This window comes from Hylobates moloch, unplaced genomic scaffold (genome assembly GCF_009828535.3).
Source record: "Hylobates moloch isolate HMO894 unplaced genomic scaffold, HMol_V3 SCAFFOLD_10, whole genome shotgun sequence".
NCBI lineage: Eukaryota > Metazoa > Chordata > Mammalia > Primates > Hylobatidae > Hylobates > Hylobates moloch.
In genome coordinates, this window is record NW_026652285.1 from 20,877,635 (window position 1) to 20,903,443 (window position 25,809).

A 25,809-nucleotide genomic window follows, 5' to 3' on the forward strand; every position below is an offset into this window, starting at 1 on the left:
CCCAACCCAAACCAGTAGCTCAAATGGCAGGGAATCTTTGTTCCTGCCTGGGCCTGCATCAGTCCTGATTCCTTCCTGCCAAAGTAGTGGGGAGCCAACGAAAGGCTCAACGTATCTGTTTAGATTCAGGTACTTTGGATATCCTAGGCGTGAGAGTTCTTAGTCCAGGTGTTGCCTTTGGCTGATTATTGGAGAGGAGTTGAAACTCTTTTTACAGGAAACACACAAGCCTTGCTCGCTGTCTTCTTTCCAAATTTATGAAACTCACCGTCTCTGATGATACCACAGAAGAACAAAGAGGCAATGCATTTGCAGAAGGAAGTGACTCCCATCTTCAATTTCCCCACCCAATTCAGATTCAAGGGAATGCCTGGCAATTTGGGATTCATAAAGGATTGCAATTCAGGATCCCTGTGTTCTGAATTAACTTATTTTCCTTCTTTCATCTCTTGGGTCATCCTTTTTAGCTTTTTTCCCAGTTGGCCATGGAGGAGTAAGGGGAAGAGGGGGTGGTTCGCAGATAGGGCAGCAGACCCCAGTGGTGGTGGCAGATTAGAGGGCAGCTCCAAGTGGCTGCACTCACTTATTCCATCCTGATTGGGGCAGAGTTCCTCTTGGGTCAGGACCAATTGTGAGTGGTCTGTAGCACAGAGTGGTTATAAATTCCCTGTGGTTGGAGTGGGAAGGTTTCAGTGCAGCCCGGAAAGCTGCTGGTCAGTCTGCCCTGCTCTTAGTGAATCATTCTTTTAAGAAGCATGTCTCATTAATATTACAGTGAAAGCAAAGGACCATTAGACTGACGAATGACTTGCAATCATGATAACCCTGAGTCATTAAAAAAAAAAAGTTAACTTATGCCTGAGCAGGTCTCTTCCCCTTTCTGGATCTCAGTTTCTCTATCTGTGAAATAAATGTAAGAATTAAATGCCTCTAATGTACTCCACATTAATATATGTATATTCTTTAGTATATATTATTTAGTCTTCACAAACAATGTATTAACTGTTTATTATGGCCGATGGCTGGTGCTGTTAAGTAATTCTTGGTGTTTGACAGTGACCTACCTCACATGAATCTGGTGGGGCCATTTTAACAAATTTTCTTTTATTTTTTGAGATAGGGTCTCACTTTGTCACCCAGGCTGGAGTGGAGTAGTGCCGTCACAGCTCACCGCAGCCTCAACCTCCTGGGCTCAAGTGGTCTTCCCATGTCAGCCACCTGAGTAACTAGGAGTACAGGTGCGAGCCACCAAGTTTGGCTAATTTTTTTTTTTTTTTTTTTTACAGAGTCTCGCTTTTGTCGCCCAGGCTGGAGTGCAATGGTGTGATCTCGGCTCACTTCAACCTCTGCCTCCTGGGTTAAAGCAATTCTCCTGCTTCAGCTTCCTGAGTAGCTTGGATTATAGGTGCCCGCCACCATGCCCGGTTAATTTTTATAGTTTCAGTAGAGACAGGGTTTCGCCATGTTGGCCAGGCTGGCCTCAAACTCATGACCTCAGGTGATCTGCCCGCCTCGGCCTTCCAAAGTGCTGGTATTACAGGCATGAGCTACCGCAGCTGGCTGGCTAATTATTTATTTATTTATTTATTTTTGAGACGGAGGCTTACTCTGTTGTCCAGGCTGAAGTGCGGTGGCGGGATCTTGGCTCACTTCAACCTTCACCTTCTGGGTTCAAGCGATTCTCCTGTCTCAGCCTCCCAAGTAGCTGGGACTACAGGCACCTGCCACCACACCTGGCTAATTTTTATATTTTTAGTAAAGATGGGGTTTCACCATGTTGGCCAGGCTGGCCTCGAACTCCTGACCTGAAGTGATCCGTCCGCCTTGGCCTCCCAAAGTGCTGGGATTACAGGCGTGAGCCACCTCCCCTGGCCTTTTATTTATTTAATTTATTTTTTTATGGCTAATTTTAAAATATTCTGTGGAGACGATATCTCACTGTGTTGCCCAGGTTGGTCTTGAACTCCTGAGCTCAAGTGATCCTCCTGCCTCAGCCTCCCAAAGTGCTAGGATTACAGGCGTGAGCCACTGTGCCTGGTCAATACATTTTAATTAGTGTCTTTACACCAATAATCATGCATTTATCTTTATTTAAATGAGTAGAGAGCAAAATCTTTTCAACAAGCAGGTAATCGGGTGCAGTGTTGTCTGCCAGGTGCCCGGTATTCAATAAATATGAGTATTAAAAAGTATCCTAGCCAAGTTTTCCTTTGACTGTCATCCTCTGCCACCTCCCCCAACATTTGGTTATGTTTACTCTTTTTCTTTTGTTTTTTGATTTTTTTTTTTTTTTTTTTTTTTTTTTTTTGAGACGGAGTCTCGCTCTGTCACCCAGGCTGGAGTGCAGTGGCGCGATCTCGGCTCACTGCTAGCTCCGCCTCCCGGGTTCACGCCATTCTCCTGCCTCAGCCTCTCCGAGTAGCTGGGACTACAGGTGCCCCCCACCAGGCCCGGCTAATTTTTTTGTATTTTTAGTAGAGACGGGGTTTCACCGTGGTCTCGATCTCCTGACCTCGTGATCCGCCCGCCTTGGCCTCCCAAAGTGCTGGGATTACAAGCGTGAGCCGCTGCGCCCGGCCTGTTTGTTTTTTTAAGTAGGCCATTTCATATAAAAAGAGCCACCAAACTTCTTTTTCGACATGATGTTCTAGACTTTAACAGTCCCCTTTAGTTATGTTTAATCTGGTTGCTGGGGCATCAGAGCATAGGCACAATTTCTGAGACTCCCTAAACAGCACTGCTGAATTCGCCTACCCATCTTCCACCCAGGTCTCTGACAAGCACTTGCTGGCCCCACTGCAGATCTTCTTGGGATGTACTCTCAGTCCTCACTTTGCAGAAGGTGGCCTGTAGGGCCTCAATTTATCCTCTGCCTGCTGAGGCTGATTATAGCCCAGATCCTCCACTGATCTCTCCAGCCCAGCTCTGCCTACCCCTCTTCTCTCCTCCAGCCATCCCTCTGTCCACACTCAGAGGTAAGGTAGATATTTAGTGCCGGAAAGAGATCTTCCTCTTCAGAGGAGAGAATGAATAGTAAAGGAGCCCTCTTAAAACTTTCTCTCTCTCCCAACAACTGCAGAAAAATCACAATCTGTACAGTCATTCAGACCCAAATTCAGCTTGATCACTGTTTGGCTAAGATTTCCAAAGCAGATATTTTGGCCAAAAAAAACTATTGCATTTCGATAAACTCGATTAAGTAGAAAATTATTTTAATTCTTCATGTCACACTAACCTTTCCTTTTAGAAAGATCTCAATCATTACTTAATCATGCCCCCAATTATTGGCTCCAGATGGAAGTTTACATCTTGCTGATCTGTCTAGATTCAGAAGTCAGGGCACCTCTAGGATGGACAGTTTCCAAGCGAAATTCCTTAAGGAAGAAGAGACAATATCCTCCCTAGAAAACTTTTCCCCAATAATTGGAAAATCAAGAAGTTCTTTCTAATATCCAACCACAAACCTTTCTGTTGCAATTTTAATAATTTGGATTCTTTATAGGTATAAAATATTAGGCTTTGGTTTTCAAGAAACCCTTCAGGTTAGAAGAAAATCCTTTGCGTAAACAGAGCCAATCTTCTCAATCTCAATGAAATTTGCATATGATAAAGTACATATTATATTGTATAATATATGTTGCTATGTTACATGAAAATATATCCTAAATTCTATTCTCCTCCTATCACACACACACACACACACACATATATTTTTTTTTGAGAGAGAGTCTCACTCTGTTACCCAGGCTGGAGTTCAATGGCATGATCTCGGCTCACTGCAGCCTCCGCCTCCCAGGTTCAAGCAATTCTCCTGCCTCAGCCTCCTGAGTAACTGAGACCACAGGTGTGAGCCACCACGCCCGGCTAATTTTTGTATTTTTAAAAGAGACAGGGTTTCACCATGTTGGCCAGGCTGGTCTCGAACCCCTGACCTCTGGTGATTTGCCTGCCTCAGCCTCCCATAGTGCTGGAATTACAGGCATGAGTCACCGCACTCAGCCTACATATTTCCATGTTTTAATATGCTAGTTATATTAAAAAGCAGAAGACTGACTCATACCATTTCAGAATGTGATTTAAAGTTAATATCATACATTTAGAGAGTTCCCTGTGGTTTGTATTTTCTTGCTTGCTTTAATCCTACTAACAAGGCAGCAAGATAAGTAGTATTAAACCCATTCTTTTTCTCCGAGGCTGAGACTCATAGAAATCAAGAAACTTGTCCAGGGCCACAATGCTAAGAAGTGGCCAAGCAAAGGCCAGGCACAGTAACTCACGCCTGTAATCCCACACTTTGGGAGGCTGAGGTGGGTGAATTGCCCAAGCTTGGGAGTTCGAGACCAGCCTGTGCCACATGGTAAAAACCCATCTCTACCAAAAATACAAAAAATTAGCTGGGTATGTTGGCACACACCTGTGATCCCAGCTACTTGGGTGGTTGAGGTGGGAGGATTGCTTGGACCTGGGAGGCAGAGGTTACAGTGGGCCGAGATTGCGCCACTGCACTCTAGCCTGGGTGACAAAGTGAGACCCTGTATAAAAAAAAAAGATGGCCAAGCAAGGGCTTGAACCCAACTATTCTGGCCCCACAGCTAGCAGTAATCCCATTACAATATGCACTACATACAGTCTAAGGTTCTCAACCAGATTTATGACAGTTTAATTAGCTTGCATGAAAAGAAACATCCTTTCTCTAACAGCAACAAAAACAATTCATCTCATAGTGAAAAACTTGTGGTGGTGCATGCTTGTAGTCCTACCTACTCAGGAGGCTGAGGTGGGAGGATCGCTTGAGCCCAGGAGGTCAAAGGTGTAGGGAGCCGTGATTACACCATTGCACTCTAGCCTGGGGCAACAGAGCGAAACCCTGCCTGAAAAAAAAAGAAAAGAAAGAAAGAAGGAAAAAATTATGAATATTCTTTTACTTCCTAAGCCCCAATTTTTTTTTTTTTTTTAAATTTGAGACGGAGTCTCACTCTGTCGCCCAGGCTGGAGTGCAATGGTGCGATCTCGGCTCACTGCAACCTCCGCCTCCCAGGTTCAAGCGATTCTCCTGCCTCAGCCTCTTGAGTAGCTGGGATTACAGGTGCCTGCCACCACGCCCGGCTAATTTTTGTATTTTTTAGTAGAGATGGGGTTTCACCATGTTGGGTCAGGCTGATCTCGAACTCCCGACCTCAGGTGATCTGCCCGCCTTGGCCTCCCAAGGTGCTGAGATTACAGGCATGAGCCACCTCACTGGCCTAGCCCCAACCTTTGATCTTGGGTTTGGCCTCCCAAGATTTGGGCTGGGGAGAGCAGATAGAGACATTTAAGGTCTAATGAAAGAATTTAGATTGCTCCTGCCAAGCCCCCAGCTGAAGCAGCTTCCTCCACAGAAAGGACCAGAATCTGAGGTTAAACTTCTAACATATCCCCATTCTGGTTAGATGGTTTCCTTGTCTGCATTCTCAGTGTGATAAGGAGTGAAAACTGTCAAAGATAACTTCAGTTCCAAACATGTCTATGTTCTCCTTGCTCTCTTTTATGTACAAGCAGATCATACAAACTAGGACATCAACTTTATTTCATTTTGGTGTTGGGTCCACCCAGACCCTCTCTGGTGAGTTTAATTTGGTCCACCAAAAATCCTGTGGGCCATAGGTTATTCCAGTCAGCGAAGCTTCTTTTAAGGAGGAGGAGGAGATTGGGAACTTAGGGAGCAAAGTTGCTTGGTTCTCCCAGTCCTTTCTGCTGGGGCTGGGAGAGCCAGCAGGAATTTGGGGAAGTTTTAATGTCCCTGCTAACACAAGAGAAGGTGGCATGACTCAGGGATGAATTGCGGAGCATAGTGAATTTGGAAAACTGAGGCAATCACTGCAACTGACGGTGTAACTTGAGGCACTTTTTTTTTTTTTTTAAATAGAGACAGGGTCTCTGTCACCCAGGCTAGAGTGCAGTGTTGTGGTCATAGCTCACTGCAGCCTTGAACTCCTGGGTTCAAGCAATCCTCCCTTCTGAGCAGCTGGGACTTGAGGGAGGCACCACCGCACCCAGCTAATTTTTAAATTTCTTTATTTTTGTAGAGATGTGGTCTCACCATCTTGCCCAGGCTGGTCTCCAAGTCCTGGGCTCAAGTGATCCTCTCGCCTTGGCCTTCCAAAGTGCTGGGACTGCACCCAGCCAACTTAGGGCACTTTTGCCTCAGTCTTTGCTTGCTGTCATGAATAATAGATTGTTGGTGACTTCAGCTGTTATAGAGGGAATGCATTCCTCAATTCCCAGACAGATTTGTGCTGTTTTATTAAACTGATTTGAAATTCACTTCTTCCTTTAGACCTCAAATTGTTCCTTTAATTATGAAGGCAAAGGATGGGGTGAGAAGGTTCTCCCTGGGATGAGGAAAAGGTGGAAGGTGAACAAGTCTCAAGTCTCTCAGAAGCAGGGCTGCCAGATCAGATATAGGCCTAGTTCAAATTTGGGGTTAGAATACAAGCCCTAGTTTCCTCCAGACAAGTTATTCTTAGCGTCTGTGGAAGACATCTTAAAATGAAAGGATGAAGCATCTGCAAATCTTCTCCCCGAAAAAGTAAAATAGAAAGAAATAAGCTTGCTCTTACCTCAATAATTTCTTTCTCTTCAATTCTTCTGCAGGTCACCTCCTCCCATCTCAATTTTCCTTTCTCTTGTCTGCCCTCATTCCCTTGGCAAGTGAACATTCTCTCTCTCCCCCATTGCATCTCTTAAAGAAGTTACCAGCTGGTCCCCCTCCCCCTCAGCTTGAAGCAGGGTCTGAAGCAGAGTACACATGATCAGGAAGAGGAGGCAGGGGTTCTGTGAAATGCTTTGAGCTCTTTCAGAGTTGGGGGTGATGGCCAGGCACGGCAGCTCAGGCCTGCAATCCTAGCACTTTGGGAGGCCGAAGCAGGCAGATCATTGAGGCCAGGGATTTGAGACCAGCCTGGCCAACATGGTGAAACCCTGTGTCTACTAAAAATACAAAAAAATTAGCCAGGCCCAATGGTGCATGACTGTGGTCCCAGCTACTCAGGAGGCTGAGGTGAGAGGATTGCTTGAACTTGGGAGGCAGAGGTTGCAGTGAGCTGAGATCATGCCACTGCACTCCAATCTGGATGACAGAGTAAGACCCTATCTCAAAAAGCAAAAACAAAACAAAACCCTACCCCCGAAAAAAACAGAGTTGGGCTAGGCCCACAATTACTAGAGAAGAGAAAGGCAGTGTGATGCTGGTGGTATAGAGCAGAAAGCAGGAGAGGCGGCTATGGTAAGGCCAAGCAAAACAAGAGGGAATGGGAGACAAAGATGGAGGGGCAAGACACAGACTGAAGGGGACAACTTTGGGGTCCCTTGCAGAGGAGGGAGTATTCGCCCTGCCCTTTTTGGGGTGTGGAAACCTGAGAAGTTTTGAGGGTCCTCCATAAACCTGTCCCACCTGCTTCCCTTCCCTCTCCTGAGCTCCATTGTTTACAGAGATCACTCCCTGAACTCTTGCCCTCCTGGACTTGCCCTAGCTTCGGCCCCAGGCCTCCGGCCAGGCAGACACCCTGACAGGTTACAAATGAGCGTGGGTGTTGGAGTGCGCCAAGCTCTTGCCCTCGAGTTGTCCAGAGGAGGAGAAGGATCAATGGGCTCTACCTAAGGGCTTCTCTTCTAGTCCCATCTGGGTTTGGAGTCTGAGAGAGTAAGGAAGACACATCCTGTGTCCCTCCGCAACAGCCACACAGAACAAAAAGGGGCGAGATTCCACTCCTCACTTTGGAGTCTTAGAATTCAGAGCCTCAGGGCCTCCACCCTGATTCTCCCACTCTCTGACCAAACTCCCTTTATCAATCCTAGACAAATTACTGAAATCTGGAGTAATCTTTAAGATTTAACTAGTATTAAGTTTATGCATTTGAGGTTTGGAATTTTTTTTTTTGGAAGGAGATGGAGGGTGGTGAAGGAGATACAGGTAGGAGGGAACCAGGAGAATGCAGGTCTTCACTAGTTTTAAACACTTCAAGAAGAGAATAAAAAATTCCCCTCCTCTTCACCCCCCTGTAAACATCACCTGGCTGTGCTCATTGTGGCTCTCTAGAGAGATACAGTGAGTTATTTAAGTCTGAGTGAGTGAGCCAGCCACAGCTATGGATGGCTAGAGAGAGGATAAATACATCTAGAGAGATGAGTTGATGGATAGGTAGGGAACGAATATAAATATGGAGAAAGATGGACGAACAGAGAGATGGATTGAGATAGAGAGAATATAAAGAGAGGCTGAGGGCGAGAAATGGATGTGTGAATGAGGAGAGAACATTTATGCAAAGAGAGAGAGGGAAGATGGGGCATTTCTCATCCTTTTCTCCACATTTCTGTAGTCCTGCCTTGCTCCCTGAAATGCCATTTTCCCACCCCTGGCTTCATGAATTCTTCCTCTAGATTCTAGATCCTGCCCCACACCCTTAGGTGTTTTTGCACCACCTTCCCCCACCTCCCCACCACACAGTCATCCATTTGGCCCAAGATAACATACCTCAGGCTGTCCTAGCCCATCACCCTAAGACAAATTGGAAGAAAGGAACATGGTTTGGGAGTTCTGGGCAAAGTAAGGAAGCTGGATTCCCCACCTCCAGGTCCACAGACTTGCGGGGAAGGTTTCTTTGAGGGATGGGAAGAGTGAGGGGCAGCTGGCTTGAATTTGTCCAAATCTAATAACCCAGGAGCCTATTGAAGGCCTTGGGGGTTGGGAGGGAAGGAAAGTCTTGAATATTCTCCTAACTTTTTCCCCCTCTCCCTCTGGTCCCTTCTTTCCAAAAGTCTTTGAAGAAAGATGTTTTTGACGCTTCCATGTCGCTCTCAGATGGATGGGCTGCGGGTGATTGAAGTGTCTTTGTCATGCTAATGCTTGGGGGGTGATGGATGGGCGCTGGGGCTGCCAAACTCTGGCCCGCTTAGCCCATTGGCCTGGGAGAGATCACATGTGCCCCCTCACCCCCACTCCCTACCTCCTTCCTAGGGAAGCGCTGGCCCAGGCGAGCGGGCCAGGCCATGGATTCGAGCCCCAGCGCTGTGACATACTGCCGAAAGGTTGTAGGGCAAGAGGGTGTCTCCCCAAAACGGGCCGACCCTCCTGCGGCCTTGACGCATGGACTATAATAGGATGAACTCCTTCTTAGAGTACCCACTCTGTAACCGGGGACCCAGCGCCTACAGCGCCCAGAGCGCCCACAGCCCCCCAACCTCCTTTCCCCCAAGCTCGGCTCAGACGATTGACAGCTATGCAAGTGAGGGCCGCTACAGTGGGGGGCTGTCCAGCCCTGCGTTTCAGCAGAACTCCGGCTATCCCGCCCAGCAGCCGCCTTCGGCCCTGGGGATGCCCTTCTCCAGCTCCGCGCCCTCGGGGTATGCCCCAGCCGCCTGCAGCCCCAGCTATGGGCCTTCTCAGTACTACCCTCTGGGTCAATCAGAAGGAGACGGAGGCTATTTTCATCCCTCGAGCTACGGGGCCCAGCTAGGGGGCTTGTCCGATGGCTACGGAGCAGGTGGAGCCGGTCCGGGGCCATATCCTCCGCAGCATCCCTCTTATGGGAACGAGCAGACCGCGAGCTTTGCACCGGCCTATGCTGATCTCCTCTCGGAGGACAAGGAAGCGCCCTGCCCTTCAGAACCTAACACCCCCACGGCCCGGACCTTCGACTGGATGAAGGTTAAGAGAAACCCACCCAAGACAGGTAGGGCTCAGATGTGGCCACCCCATCTCTGGGGCCCAAAGCATCTCTGCTTCACCTGCAGTGACACGTCCTGGGTCTGGGCTGGGTTCTTCTCTTTCAGCGGCTCTGGTAGACACAGGTAAGAGCACAGCCTACGTCTCAGGTCAGGTGAGGTCTCCCCACCCAGTATGTAACCGGTCACCCCAGGAGTAAGTTTCCATACACACTCCACTTCCTGATCTGTGCACCCAGCACAGACCCAGGACCTGGTGTGCATGGGGGATGGAAGTATGGGGAAGGCTGCTCCGGACTTGGTGATCACCATGGGGGTACCTAGTGATCCCTGGGAACTTTGACAACTGTACTTGAGCAGAATGGAGAATGGAGGCCCAGAGCCAGCCCCGGGAGGAGGGAAGGGGAAGGAGAAAGAGGTGAGAGAATTGACCTGGCCTTTCTCCCTGCCCCGCCCCTAGCCAAGGTGTCAGAGCCGGGCCTGGGCTCGCCCAGTGGCCTCCGCACCAACTTCACCACAAGGCAGCTGACGGAACTGGAAAAGGAGTTCCATTTCAACAAGTACCTGAGCCGGGCCCGGAGGGTGGAGATCGCTGCCACCCTGGAGCTCAATGAAACGCAGGTCAAGATTTGGTTCCAGAACCGACGAATGAAGCAGAAGAAGCGCGAGCGAGAGGGAGGTCGGGTCCCCCCAGCCCCACCAGGCTGCCCCAAGGAGGCGGCTGGAGATGCCTCAGACCAGTCGACATGCACCTCCCCGGAAGCCTCACCCAGCTCTGTCACCTCCTGAACTGAACCTAGCCACCAATGGGGCTTCCAGGCACTGGAGCACCTCAGTCCAGCCCTATCCCAGGCTCTCCCCAACCCCAGGCCTGGGCTTCACTGGCCTGGGGATCCTCTCTAGGGCTGAAATGCCAGAGCTGCCTGGGGGTGGGAGGGGGGATGGGGAAACATTTTTCTCAGATCTGGGTGGCTGGGGGCCCTACAGGACCAGAGGCTTGGGAGGCACAGAACCTGTCAAATGTAGAGGGAAGGGCTTCTGCCTTTGATTTGGGGATCAACTCAGTGTCAACATGTGGTAGGGGTGGGGCCCAGCCTCATCCTCCTGGATTCATCCTCCTTTCCCTTCCAACTTGGGTTTATTCAGTTCAGTGCCTTTGAGCTTTGAGGAGTCTCCTCACGCACTCTTATCCTAACTCCCCCTTCTAGGCCTGGGACAGAACCTTAAATTTTCTTGTGTGGGAGGTATTTGGGTGCAGCCATATTATTATCAATGCTTAATCCAGTCACCACAGACCTTACAATAGCACCAGCTGCCTTGTGACAGACCAAAAAGCCCCTCGCCCCCATCTAACCCCATTAGCCCTCTCCTGGCACATTTATATTGCACTAATGCAGCCTCCAGAGGTTGTTTCCTGAGACCTGCCTCCTCACACCAGCGACCTCATCACTACGTCACCAAAGTGTTTTGGAACTTGGTATTCCAGAGACTTCTGGAACACTGTGCAAGGCCTGCCCCCAGCAAGCCACAACCAGGAAGGTGCAGGCACGCCCCCAATAGCTCCTCCCCTATTTATTGCCTCCTGGAAAACCCAGGACCTTCTTCCCTATCTCCACCCCTACCCCTGGGGGCAGCCCAGGGAGAGCCAGGCACAGTGAGGGCTCCCAACAGCTGCAAGGATTTATCTGAACCTTTGAGAAAGAGGAGGAGCCATCTAAGTTTCTGGAAACCTGAGCCCCAAGTGAGCCCGGGTTCTCTTTGTACCTGCAACTACCTCATTTCAATAAAGTCTGTGTTTTCCCTTCTTCCTGCCTGCTTCTGTTTCTCCATTCAGGGGTAGAGGAGGCCTCATACTCCTGCACCGTGGAGAAGAGGTGAAGAAAGAGTGGCCATTGGCTGGTTGGGCTGGAATGAACTGAGCTTTAAGATCTCAGCTGGATAAAGAGAAGGACTTACTGGGTGTGGCCTAAGCAGGATTGGGTCCCAGGCATTCAAGCTTGACAGTTGTCAGTCCCTTGGTTATTGGGAGAATCCAGAAAAGCATGGAAGAAGTCTGTGGAATGAATGCAATTCCCAGAGATTTTTCTTTTTCTTTCTCTTTTTTCCTTTTTTTTTTTGAGACAGCGTCTGGCTCTGTCGCTCAGGCTGGAGTGCAGTTTTTTTGTTTGTGTTTTGTTTTTTGGTTTTGTGTTTTGGTTTTTGTTTGTTTGTTTTGAGACAGGGTCTCACTCTGTTGCTCAGGCTGGAGTACAGTGGCATAATCTCCGTTCACTGCAACCTCTGCCTCTCAGGTTCAAGCGATTCTCCACCTCAGTCTCCAGAGTAGCTGGGACCACAGGCGCACACCACCACTCCCGGCTGATTTTTGTATTTTTGTAGAGACAGGGTTTTGCCATTTCGCCCAGGATGGTCTCCAACTCCGGGGCTCAAGTGATCCACCCGCCTCCGCTTTCCAAAGTGCTGGGATTACAGGCGTGAGCCCCCGCGCAGGGCTAGCCCAGAGGGTCTTGAGAGGAAGACGGGAAAGAAGAGAAACATCTGTTTGGAGAGGACAAAAAGAGGGTGTAAAAAGAGGAGGAAGTGTGGGGGAAGGCGACGCGAACTCTACCCTTTCCCTTCCCCCTCAACTGCCTCCCCCTCGCCCAGAGCCAGGCCTGGCTTAGACCCCAGAGGGGTCGCTGACAAACTCCAAATTGGCACACAGCTTAACACCCCCACTCCCACCCCAGCCCAGCGCCCCTCTACCCAGCCACTCCTCGGGCACATCAGGAGTGGCTGCCTGAGTCCGGCCGCAGCCAGCCAGCCTCCGCAAGGCCTTTCCGCCTGGGCTCAAGGTGAAAGCCCTGGGTCTCCGGGCGCTGGACGGCAGGAAGGAGGTGGCTGCGAAGGGGCCTAGTGGGGGGCAGTGTGCTGGGCGTGGGAGGGGAGCCCGAGGTCGGGAGAGGGAGGAAGACGTCGTGGGGTGAGGGGAGTCCGAGGATGGTCGGGTGCCTGACGGCAGGCGGAGGAGGCCGAGGTAACCTGGGATCCCGGGCTGACCTTTTTACCTCGAAGCGCCTCTGGGCTTTCCAAACAAGCCGACCGCGCGCCCGCGGGGGCAGCTATTGTCTCCGGGCCGGTCCCACTGGCAATCCTTTGGTCGGCGGAGGCGGGGGGCCGGGGCTCAGGAAGCTCCTCGGCGGGCAACAAACCTCGATCGCTCACTCGCCCCGCCGAGCCGTCGAGATGCCGCGGGCCTCGGGGATCGGGCCCTGGTTTATTGATTCCGGTTACCCCGGGAGCCCAGATGCCCAGGGGCCAGGATGGAGGCGGACCAGACCAAGGCGGGGTGTCTTCTCCACACGCTCTGATCTATTTAATTCTTGGTCTTTCGAGGGAAAAGAGGAAGCCAAAGGGACTAGAAGTGTACGTGAGAAACGCTGAGCATTTGATTCCTAATGAAATTGGTGCCATTATATGAGAGGCAACGTTATCAATAATTGTACAGACCAGCTGGAGAGGAAGTGTGTTGCAAGAGGAAGCCTAGCTTTCCCAGAGGCTGATGTCTTGCCCTTTGTCAAAAAAAAAAAAAAAAAAGAAAAGAAAAGAAAAAGAAAAAATTCTATTAACTGCTTTTCTGCATTTAATTGAAATTGCCACCAAGCTTGGCTTCCCCAAAGAGGTCGCCTTGACAGAGGGGAGAGAGTGAGTGTCGGTGGAAACAAAACTCTCCTTGCTTGGAGACATTCAGTGTGAGCCAGTGGAGCCTTCTGGGTTGGGGTATTTGTGGATCCTCCAAACTTTGGACAAGTGGGCAAGAAAGCTGGGAGGAGGAGGAAGGTGCGGCGGCGAGAGCAAAGCAGAACCATGAGTATGGTGGAGCAGGGCCTCAGATGGGCCGACAGGTCCTTGGGGAAGATTGACGAAGGGGCCAGGAGGAAAGAAGAAGGCTGCTGGCCCATTTGATTTTTGGTCATAGCAGAGGGAGCCACCAGATTCCCCCAGGGAAGGGTGAGGGACAAATCAATTCTCTGTTCACACAGGGGCAGGCTCAAAATAATATCCAGTGAATGTAAGCCTTCCATCTCCTTAGATGCAGAGATCCTGACCCCTTCCGCTCTTCTACTTGCACTCTCCTACTTGAATTCCACTTCCAATCTGAGTCCCTAGACAGGCCTACGTGGGAGACATTAGGACAAAGGAGAGAATGGTAAACTAACAAAAACATTTTGCTCCCATTGAGATAAAATTGATAGTCTTCATTGTTTTTTGTTTTGTTTTGTTTTGTTTTTTTGAGACAGGGTCTCCCTCTGTCACCCAGGCTGGAGTGCAGTGGCCTGATCTCAGCCTGCTGCACCTTTGACCTCTTGGGCTCAAGTGATCCTCCCACCTCAGCCTCCCAAGTAGCTGGGACTACAGGCGCATGCCACCATGCCTGGCTAATTTTTGTGTCTTTTTGTTGTAGAGATGGGGTTTCGCCATGTTGCCTAGGCTGGTCTTGAACTCCTGAGGTCAAGCAATCTGCCCGCCTTGGCCTCCTAAAGTGCTGGGAGCCTCCGTGCCCAGCCCTTCATTGTTAAACTTTCCAGAATAGATGCCAAATTGCTTCACTCATAGACTTCTTCATGCCTTTCAGATTGCTGTTTTTTTCATAGCACTGGGAAGGAGGGTGTTATATTTACTAGGAGGCCTGAAAGTAATTTTTTTTTTTTTTTTTTTTGCAAAATTTGAAAGCTGTCCACCCACACCTCCACTTTCCAAATGTCAAAAAATATCTCCAGTTTGAAAATAAAAAGCTTTAGTTTTTTGAGTCTTGACTGTCTTTTTTAAAAATTTAATTTAAGAGATGGGGTCTCGCTGTGTTGTTCAGGCTGCTCTTGAACTCCTGGGTTTAAGGGATCTTCCCACCTTTGCCTTCCAGAGTATTAATATTGGAATTACAGACATGAGCCACCATGCCTGCCTAGTCTTCATTCTTCACAGTGGGGAGAATTCTCTAGGCTGGTTGAAAGTTTGTTAAGATTTCTGAGGAGCCCCCCACTCCCCACAAACCCGGGCATCAGGTAGGGGGCCAGTCAAGTCTTCACTCCACCCAACCCTCTGCACCATCTGTTTCTCAGCCCAAGTGTGAACTTTTCGTCTTTCCTTTGCCTTTTCCCTCAGCGTTTGTTCTCCCAATGTGAGGCCCTTTGATCTCCTGAACAAGAGAGAAAGAAAAAGATTTTGAAAACCCTGAAGCTCTTCTTCTTTTTTTTACGGAGTTTCGCTCTTGTTGCCCCGGATGGAGTATAATGGCGCGATCTCGGCTCACCGCAACCTCCGCCTCCCAGGTTCAAGCGATTCTCCTGCCTCAGCCTTCCTGAGTAGCTGGGATTACAGGAATGCACCCTCATGCCCGGCTAATTTTTGTATTTTTAGTAGAAACGGGGTTTCTCCATGTTGGTCAGGCTGGTCTTGAACTCCCCACCTCAGGTGATCCACCCGCCTCAGCCTCCCAAAGTGCTGGGATTATAGGCATGAGCCACCGCACCTGGCCAGCCCTGAAGCTCTTCTAACTGTTAATGCAAGTTTCTTTTTTTCTTTTTCTTTTTCTTTTTCTTTCTCCGGCCATAAGAGATGGAGTTTGCTTGTTATGGCCCAGGCTGTGTGACCTCGGCTCACTGCAACCTCCGCCTCCCAGGTTCAAGTGATTCTCCTGCTTCAGCCTCCCAAGTAGGAGTAGCTGGGATTACAGGCATGGGCCACCCCGTCCAGCTAATTTTGTATTTTTAGTAGAGATGGGGTTTCTCCATGTTGGTCAGGCTGGTCTCGAACTCCTGACCTCAGGTGATCTGCCCGCCTCAGCCTCCCAAAGTGCTGGGATTGCAGGCGTGAGCCAACATGCCCGCCCGGCCAGTGCAGGTTTCTTTGTTGTGAGCATTCCTTGTGCAGATAGCACCGGGCTGCTGGGAAGGAGGTGGTGGGATGGTGTTTAGAAGAGAGTGTGGATGGGAGGCTTGGAGGAATCTCTCCAGATGACAGACAAGGGAGATCAAAATGAGCCAGAGAGCAGCACCAAGGAGTTGGGGGAAATGTCTAGGATATCTGGGTTCAAATCCAAGCCCTGCCTCTCACTAGCCCTGTGGCCTTGGGCAAGTTGCCTAATTCCCTGTGCCCAGTTTCATTATCTACAAAATAGGGATAAGACAGTACCTATTTCATGGGGTTGATATTGGGATTAAATGAGTTAATATGTGTAAAATGCTTGGAATGGTCCCACATAAACAAATGTGAGCAATAACAAATTATTATCATTATTAAAAGGGACTGTGATCTTCCCTTCTATAGTCCCCAATCTCTTCCAGGGAGTATCTTGACTATGCCCACTTCTCACACTCATAGCTTATTTGATCCCTGATAGGTGTATGGAGCTAGAGACAAATGGAAGGGATCACCTTCTTAGCACCTGAGAACACTGAAGGTGCATTTGGCTGAGACACCTTTTTGCTCTGTTCTCAGCCTACCCACCTGTAGAAGAGGAAAGTTACCCTGGCCTCTCACACTCATTCCCGCTTCTCCATTGTAGAAGATGGATAAGAAGTCTGGAAGGCAGAAACTTCAATTCCCTGACTTAGAGTGGTGGAGAGCAAGGGTTCTGGAGTATAACTTAGTGTTCAAAATGGTCCCCTTTTATTAGCTGGATGAGCTCATGTGAGTTATTCAGTTTCCCTGTGCTTCAGTTGCTTCAGATACACAATGAAGGATATTGAATAATAAACGATATATATGAGAGATGCTTAGAACACTGCCTGGTGTATGGTGAGTGTTCAGCAGAGGCTTCCTATTTTACATAGTTACATAGGACATTTTCCTATTACTTTCTTACATTGAGTTATTCTTGGTCTTGGCATGATGAAAGCAGATGTTGTCCAGCCTTGGCCCCCCTGCACTGTACCAGCAGACCCAGCCAGCACCATAAGCATGGGACTTGCTGCTAGACAGTCAAATAATTACGAATGAAAGGGTTCAGAGGAGTCCACAGAATACAGGCTTTACAGGCTTACAGTTAAGTACAGTATTATAACGAGGGATGTCCTTGACAAGACAGCCTCATTGCATAACTCGGGAGGATATTCTCATTGTAGTCCATGAGATTGGCGCCCCCTGCAGTTGTACCAGACTTTTTCCCCTGTGACTCAGTCCTGGCTCTGACTTCCTTGCATGCCTCAAGCAGAGTATTCCAGAGGCTTCAGCTTTTGCTATTTCTGTGGCTCTCAAAATGCTTCCTATAATCAGAGTGTATCCTGGGTGGGACAAAAGTTGGAGATGTAAAATACTTAATGTCCATTCCTGGGAGAACATGGAGGCTCAAGTAGCTGCAGGATTCAGCGCCAAGGCTGACCTCCTGGCCCTCATCCACTATTATTCTCTTCATCAGAAAAGAAATGGATCAGATGCTTCAGAGAAGAAATAATTTTGTAGGAAGTCAGGAGACCTAAGTTTAGTCTACTAAGACCCTTCCTTGTGTCCTTGGGTAAGTCACTTAACCTCTCTGGGCCTATTTTCCCAGTCTTTAATACAAGTTAAATTATCCCACTGCAGCTGGACTCATTCTTTCCTTTGAGGGTAGATGAAGACTTAGGTAAGAAAGAGGGTAAACTTGGTGGGAGATGGGAATGGGAGGGTTGGGTGGAGAAGCATCCTGTTGGATGTGTTTTACTGGCCTAGGTAGAGCTAATTAAAATCACCCCTTTCCTTCATCCTCTCCAGATCACTGGCCTGAGTCCAGACAATTCTGAGCCCTGCAACCCTTTCTGCCTGGAGGGGAACCGAGCAGGGAGGAAGCTGCACCAAACATGCGCCCTCTGCTCCTTAGAGGCCTGACGCTCCCTTCAGTTTACTCTGGCCTGACAGCTCCATTTCGACCCCCACCTTGGAGATGAGGCAGCTCAATATTTACTCAGCCAGAGAGGTTTGTCCAGAAGCCTGCCTCCCCAGCCTCCTCCTGTTGGCTCTGCTCTTTTGCCCCCACCCCCTTCCTTCCCGGTTCATGGAGAGTTCAGCCCTGCAATGGCTTGCAACCCCCCCACTCCCCAGCCCTGACAGAGCCGCCTGTCCGGGGGACTGCTGAGGCCAGAAGCGCGGGGGAAGGGCACCAGTCAGTCGTAGGGTCATGCCCTGGTGTCTCCACCCTTACTGGACCAGCAGCCTGGGCCTCTAGAAGAAGAGAAGACTCAGCAAATGATTGTCTTTTGGGGGAAGAGTGCATGGAGATTGGCTAAAATGGAACTGTCGGGTTGGGGACATGATCCAGGACTGCAAAATCTTCACATAGCTGTGTATTATTAGTGCAATATTATAAACCATGGTTTATGGTAGAGAAACTTGGTAAATTTGTAACAGTCTGAACTCTTTCTAAAGACACTAAAAGAGCTAATACAATAAATAAGTGACACTTGTGTTCTCAGCAACACTATGAAAACTGATCTCTTATCTCCTAACATTCTAGAATGTAAGATCCATGAAGACAGGGCTTTTTTTTTTTTTTCGGTTAGAGACAAAGTCTCGCTATGTTGTCCAGGCTGAACTTGAACTCCTGGGCTCAAACCATCCTCTGGCCTCAGCCTGCTGAGTAGCTGGGACTGTACAGGTGTGTGCGTACCGCACCCGGCTAAGCAGGGATTTTTGTCTGTTTTATTCCTTGTTCCATTTCTAGTGCCTATAACAATACCGGGAACATAGTAGATCTCAGTAAATATCTGTTAAATAAACGAATATTGAAGCAAAATTCTTCTGCCTAGAAGACAAACACCCCAAAAATGGTGTTCTGAAATGATGTTAGGCTGGGCACAGTGGCTCACGCCTGTAATCCCAGCACTTTGGGAGGCCAAGGCGGGCAAATTGCCTGAGGTCAGGAGTTCGAGACCAGTCTAGCCAACATGGTAAAACCCAGTCTCTACTAAAAATAAAAAAATAATAAAAAAAAAGAATTAGCCGGGCTTGGTGGCATGCGCCTGTAATCCCAGCTACTCAAGAGGCTGAGGCAGAGGAGTTGTTTGAACCAGCAAGGTGGAGGTTGCAGTGAGCCGAGATCACGCCATTGCACTCCAGCCTGGGCGACAGAGTGAGACTCTGTCTCAAAAAAAAAAAAAAAAAAGGAAAAAATAAAGAAATGATGTTAGCTTTAGATGTTTGATTAGTCTAATAGTGCTATCATAATGAATATGTTAATATGAAGATATTTCAGACAGGGCTAGAGATGGATGAGGACTTGGGAGGCATTTTCTTTCTCCCTCCCTTCTGTTAGAGGTATTTATCTCAGGCAAATGACAAAGCATTCACCGGATAGCTTTAGGGCGAGTCTGATCTAAGGGTTCTCCCACAGAGTTTTTGTTTGTTCTTTTGTTTTGTTTGGGCTTCCTTTACTTTAGCAAGGGTAAACCCAAGAAAAGGCTCAACTTTGGAAATGTAAAGGATTTGAAGGACCAGCTGGATGTTTTTATTGGTAGAAAATGGACAGAGAAGACCTCCTGCAGGGACACCCAAGAGAAGTGAGCCTGTCTCAAACCTTCCTTTCCATCTTCCAATTTCCCACAGAAGCTAGTGTCAGATTCCCTTCTGCACCACTGTACCAAGGTTTGGTTTCATCTTTTCCAAAAACGTCTGGGTTATCTTCCCCCTTCTAGGGCGAGTAAGGTGAATTCACACAGGGCTGTGGGTTCAGGTTTTTTGGGATCAGAAAGGGGACAACGTTACTGGAACTCAAGGGCAAGGATGGCCACCTGTTGGAAGCTTCACAGAGCCCTTGGGAAGATCAGTCTGGCATGGTCGGTTACCATCAGTGGAACTTGTTGGGAATTGATGACATCTTCTTGCTTCTTTCTTCCACACATGGATCTACACACATGCATCCTGATGCCACAGAAACAGGACCCGGAACCTGACTTGAGTCAGGCAGAGGGAAGGAGAAAACTGGCAAGGAAAAGGAAAAGGAGAAAAAGAAGGTCACCTGCCAGGGCACGGTGGCTCACGCCTGTAATCCCGACACTTTGGGAGGCCAATGCATGTGGACCACTTGAGGTCGGGAGTTCAAGACCAGCCTGACCAACATGGAGAAACCCCGCCTCTAATAAAAATATAAAATCAGCCAGACGTGGTGGGGCATGCCTGTAATCCCAGCTACTCGGGAGGCTGAGGCAGGAGAATCGCTCGAACCCGGGAGGCGGAGGTTGTGGTGAGCCAAGATCATGCCATTGTACTCCAGCCTGGGCAACAAGAGCAAAACTCCATTTCAAAAAAAAAAAAAAAAAAGAAGACTGCCCGCTTGTTCCACCCTGGGGTTAGATTTCTACATTAGGACCCCCACTAGGGAGAACAAAGCTAGGAGAGAGAATTCCTCACTTGAAGGAAAATGACGGTTCAAGAGTCCAGGTCATGGATCTAACAATTTTGGCCAGAGTTCTCTGATTCCTCATTTCAGACCAGCTCAAAGCTTCTGCCAGGAGCTGTGGCTTTTCAAGCCAGAAAGTCTGAAGAGGCAAAATATGTACAATAAGCTGTGCAGGGGGACGCCTTTGAGGTGTATCTTCCTGGAAGTACAGTAGACAGATAGATGGCAGGAAGAGCTACTTCATATTTTTCTCAGGCCCAGAACTTCCTCTCTTCCATCACCTCCAGTTACTCCACTATCTCTCCTATTCACACTCAGTCTTCTTCCAAAACTCATTTTTTTTTTTGAGACGGAGCCCCGCTCTGTCACCTAGGCTGGAGTGCAGTGGCGCGATATCAGCTCAGTGCAACCTCCACCTCCCGGGTTCAAGTGATTCTCTGCCTCAGCCTCCTGAGTAGCTGGGATTACAGGCACCTGCCGCCACGGCCAACTAATTTTTGTATTTTTAATAGAGATGGGGTTTCGCCATCTTGGCCAGGCTGGTCTTGAACTCCTGGCCTTGTGATCCACCTGCCTTGGCCTTCCAACATGCTGGTATTACAGGTGTGAGCCACCGCACCTGGCTTTTTTTTTTTTTTTTTTTGAGACAGAGTTTTGCTCTGTTTCCCAGGCTGGAGTGCAGTGGTGCCATCTCAGCTCACCGCAACCTCCAGCTCCTGGGTTCAAGTGATTCTTGTGCCTCAGCCTCCTGAGTAGCTGGGACCACAGGTATGAGCCATCATGCCTGGCAAATTTTTGTAATTTTTTAGTAGAGACAGGATTTCACCATGATGTCCAGGCTAGTCTCGAGCTCCTGGTCTCAAGTGATCCACCTGCTTCAGCTTCCCAAAGTGCTGGGATTATAGGCATGAGCCACTGTGCCCAGCCCCAAAACTCAATTTTCAATCCTCACACTTGAGTAGGGCAGGAGAGACCCTGGACTAGAAAGAGTCTGAGCAAAGCAGGAAGGTCTCCCTGGAGGATGGGTGGGCTGGGATGGGGCAAGGCCTGAATCCAGCATGGGGTCTCCATTCAGAACACTCAAATCCAGTAATCTGGATGTTGGAAATGAGAATTACAAAAAATGACTTTGAAAGACTCTGAGTGCTTGCAGGTTCCCACCTACAGTTCGAACATTTTAAACCCATTGAAAACCCATTGAAATCCACACCTGGTCACATTGCTGCAGACTTGCTGGCCTCCCTTACACATTTGCAGACCTATTTGTAAGCAAGCATTGTTGCCAGGCACGGTGGTTCATGCTTGTAATCCCAGCACTTTGGGAGGCCGAGGTGGGTGGATCACCTGAGGTCAGGAGTTCGAGACCAGCCTGGACAACATGGCGAAACCCTGTCTCTACTAAAAATACAAAAATTAGCTGGGTGTGGTGGTGCACACCTGTAATCCCAGCTACTTGGGAGGCTGAGGCAGGGAGAATTGCTTGAACCTGGGAGGCGGAGGTTGCCATGAGCCGAGATCACACCACTGCACCCCAGCCTGGGCAACAGAGCAAGACTCCATCTCAAAAACAACCAAACAAACAAACAAATGAAAACACAAGCATTGGTCTTTGTGTTCTCAGTCAGAAAACAAACTGACCTTGTACACAGTTTTGCAGACCTGGTTTCTGCATAGCCAGAGAAAGCTGGCGAGGGAGACAAGTATTGTTAATTATGAGAAAACAGTCTCTTTCTCTTCTACTCTCTGGAGTTTCTATTTGAGCTTCAACCTCAACCTCGACCTCCTGGGCTCAAGCTAATCCTCCTACCTCAGCCTCCCAAGTTGCTGGGACTACAGGCATGCACCACCACACCCTACTAATTTTTTTCTACTTTTTGTGGATATGGGCTCTCACTATGTTGCTTAGGCTGGTCTTGAACTCCTGGGCTCAAGTGATCCTCCCACCTTGGCCTCCCAAAGCGTTGGGATTACAGGCATGAGCCACATCTGACCCCTTTTTTTTTTCAAAATCAAAGGAATATGGGAGACTGGAAAAAAATTCAATGCAGATTTTGCTTTATTCTTTTTCTTCCTCTAGTCCTCTTGTACACAAATCTCCAGACAAAAATAGTGCCCTAGGTTTCCATTTAATTTAATAGATACCATAAACCTCTTGTTCAGTATATCCTCTGCATTGGGCAGGTGCTGAGTTCCTCTCAAAGTCAGATGCCTCCCTTAGTAAACAAGAAAATACCCAGTTCCCTCTTTTTATCCTTCCCAGAACCTTTAAGTTTAATTCTCAGTTTTGCTTTTGGTGACGAGTGTAAATGTTTGCCCGGTCCCTGAGAAATAACTCAGATTCTTCTCTTGGGTCATGTGGAACCCTAGAGGATCCTTCTTTCATCCTCTCCTTTCAATTGAGGCAGACTTTAAAACTCAGATGGAGGCTGGTTGCAGTGGCTCACACCTGTAAACCCAACACTTTTGGAAGCCGAGGTGGGAGGACCCCTTGAACCCAGGAGCTCAAGACCAGCCTGAGCAACATAGGGAGACTGTCTCTATAAAAAAATGAACAAAATTAGCCACGTGTGGTAGTGCATACCTGTAGCTACTCAGGAGGCTGATGTGGAAGATCATTTGAGCCCAGGAGGCAGTCTGCAGTGAGCCAAGATAGCGCCACTGCACTCCAGCCTGGGCAACAGAGTGAGACCCTGTATCAAAAAACAAAAAGACTGAGATGGTGGGTTTTTGGTTTTTTGTTTGTTTGTTTGTTTTTTGAGACAGAGTCTCGCTCTGTCACTCAGGCTGGAGTGCAGTGGTGCAATCTCAGCTCACTGCAACCTCCGCCTCCTGGGTTCAAGCAATTCTCCCTGCCTCAGCCTCCCAAGTAGCTGAGATTACAGGCACCCGCCACCATGCCTGGCTAATTTTTGTATTTCTTAGTAGAGACGGGGTTTCATCATGTTGGCCAGGCTGGTCTTGAACTCCTGACCTCAAGTGATCTGCCTTCCTCAGCCTCCCAAAGTGCTGGGGATTACAAGCGTGAGCCACTGTGCCTGGCAGAGATCACTATTTATAAGGAAGACTCCCATAATGTTAGGCTGCTGTAAATGATAGAATGGTCCTTTATATGGAATGGGAGTTTGCCTTCTTGGCACTTACACCCATTGATTCTACTTCTTTGTTGCCCTGTGGAGCCAACACAATAACTCTTAAATCCTTTTCCATGTGCTACCTCTCCAAATATTTGAAGACAGCTGTCATGTGTGCCCATAGGTCTTTCCCTCTCTTGAGCAATATATATTCTCGATTTCTTCATTTGTTCCTCCTGAGACCTGATTTCCAGATCTTTCCTCACTCTGTTCTTCCTTCCTTAGTTAATATATTCTATAAAATGAGGTATCCAGAACTGAATAGAAAATATTGTATAATCAGATAAATTCTAATACAGTGGGAATACTATATCCCTTGAGCTAGCACTGTGTTTCTATTGACATAAGCAGGATAGCCGGGGCAGGAAGGACTATGGGGCAGGCTGGGAGTGAGAAATGAGAGGAATTCTCTTTCTCTTGCAAATTGTGTCCATCTACTTGACCTCTGGGGCTGCATCAGTCACTGATACCTTAATCCATACAAATCTCCAAGCTCAGGAAGGGAGCTGCCACATCAGCAGCCATTTGTGGGGAGCGAACATTTGCTGAGTAGAATCTGTAATTTATGAGAAGGGAAAGGAGCGTTAGTGCAGAGAAACAATGTGGACAGGTGAGAAAGAGAGGCCCTGTTATCTCAAGGGAAGGAAGTGCAGATGACCTAGGCTAGGGAAGCTAACCATTTCCATTCCTCTTTTCCACTGCTGTTCAGATAATTCCTTCATTCCTCCCTCCCTACCTCCCTCCCTCTCTCTCTTCCTCCCTCCCTCCCTTTTCCTTCCTTCCTTTCTTCCTTCCTTCCTTCCTCCCTCCCTTTTCCTTCCTTCCTTTCTTCCTTCCTCCCTCCCTTTTCCTTCCTTCTTTCCTTCCTTCCTTCCTTCCTTCCTTTTTCCTTCCTTCTTCCTCTCTTTCTTTCCTCTCTCTCTCTTTTCTTTTCTTTTTTAGAAACAGGGTCTAGCTCTGTTGCCCATGCTGGGGTATAGTGATGCCATCATAGCTCACTGCAGCCTCAAACTCATGGGCTCAAGAGATCTCAAGAGATCCTCACAAGTCAGCCTCCCAAGTAGCTGGGACTACAGGTGTGCGTCACCATGCTTGACGAATTTATTTCATTTTTTTTTTAGAGACAGAGCCTCACTAAGTTGCCCAGGCTGGTCTGGAACTCCTGAGCTCAAGCGATCCTCCAGCCACAGCCTCCTGAGTCACTGGGATTACAGACATGAGCTACGATGCCTGACTATCTATTTCTTTCATGATACTGTATCCCCACCTTCCTCCTTGGTGGCAGCTGTTATTAGCTTTGCTGTCGTTATTGTTATTGACATTTATCTAGCACTTTGCTATTAGCCTTATTTCTCACTACATCTCTGGGAGGTTAGTATGATCATTATTCTCACTTTACATATGAAAAGCCCAAGGCTTGGAGAAAATAAGTAATGTATTCCAGATCATATATCTGAAAAGCAACATATAATTTTCTTTTTCTGCCTCTGGTCCTCAAGAATTTATATAAATTTACATATGTTGAATATGCAGTACATTTAGGATGATGGCCTCTCTTTCTCCCTACTCCTCAACACTACCCCTAGGTATCAGATCATCAAGCGTTATTTAGGGTCTTAGGTCACTCCCTCCTCTTTTTCCTTTTGGAAAAGAAAAATCAAGCAGACTGCCCAAATAGCCAAGATCATCAGGTTCAGCAAGAGAATACCCCTCTTTGTGTAACCCTTTAAGAATGAGAATCACTGCAAATAGAGTCCAAGTCAGACACTGACTCAGATTTTGCGAAAACCTCTAATGGTCCATGGCTTGGCTGTGATGGGTAGTTTTGCTTTAGGGATCTTCCGCTTGGGGCGGTCTTCTCCATGTTTGGAAAGATATTGTTTGAATGTGACTGATCTTGCGGTTGAAGGGTTCCAGTTTGTATACTACAGCAAGCCTGGGAAAATGAGAAGGGGGTTATTAAAATGAATTTGAGAAGCGTTTTCTTTGAGGACATCTCTTTCTAAATCCTTCCAATGGGCATGGAATGCTATGACTATCCAGATAGTGGGAGGCATGATACAGGGAGGAGTAAGAAGTGGGGGCTTTCAGTCCCAGAGTTAGAGACTACAGCAGTTTCCTGCCCTCACATGAATCAGCCTCCCTGCACATCGCTTCCTCCCCCACCTTGTTAAAAACCCCACCATGGTGGATATATGGGTCAGAGCTTTGAAGACTTTGGGCAATAAGCAGATCAAAAGTCCAAATGTCCAACTCCTTTCACCTGTGAGTCTCCCACCATTGGACTGCAGAGCCAGCTGCAAGGCAGATGGAAGGCAGAAACCTGGAGGCCACAAGCAGCTTCCCATCCTGTAACTCAGCCCAGGTCCTGGGGAACCTGTAGAGGGTCCTGACAGCAGAATTAACATGATGGGGAGAGGCAGGCAGAGGAGAGGAAAGGGACACAGAGCCAGATTAGGGGCAGTAGATCACTTGGGTCTGGCATCTGCTCTTCTGCTTTATGCAAATGTTGTTTTAACACCAAAGAAGCCACATTCTGAGACTAGCTTGTTGTTTATTTAAAAATATGCAGACTTTGCAGCCCATCTGGAAAGCTCTGAGGGGCTCCTGATACGGGCATCTCGTCAT

General features: G+C 48.3%; 1 protein-coding gene across 1 annotated transcript; it reads left to right on the forward strand.

Moving 5' to 3' along the window:
- The first annotated feature begins 9,017 nt into the window (after positions 1-9,017).
- HOXB1 (homeobox B1) lies at positions 9,018-11,507 on the forward strand. The gene is made up of 2 exons (XM_032162609.2): positions 9,018-9,710; positions 10,163-11,507. Exons 1-2 carry the CDS (start codon positions 9,125-9,127, stop codon positions 10,489-10,491), a joined length of 915 nt encoding a protein of 304 aa, XP_032018500.1. The 5' UTR covers positions 9,018-9,124; the 3' UTR covers positions 10,492-11,507.
- The last annotated feature ends 14,302 nt before the right edge of the window (positions 11,508-25,809 follow it).

Bases quoted from the DNA above. Each gene is read 5' to 3' on its own strand.
- HOXB1 (XM_032162609.2), top strand. From the start codon at position 9,125: ATGGACTATAATAGGATGAACTCCTTCTTAGAGTACCCACTCTGTAAC. The intron at 9,711-10,162 runs GTAGGGCTCAGA...CCCCGCCCCTAG, and splicing joins GAGAAACCCACCCAAGACAG to CCAAGGTGTCAGAGCCGGGC.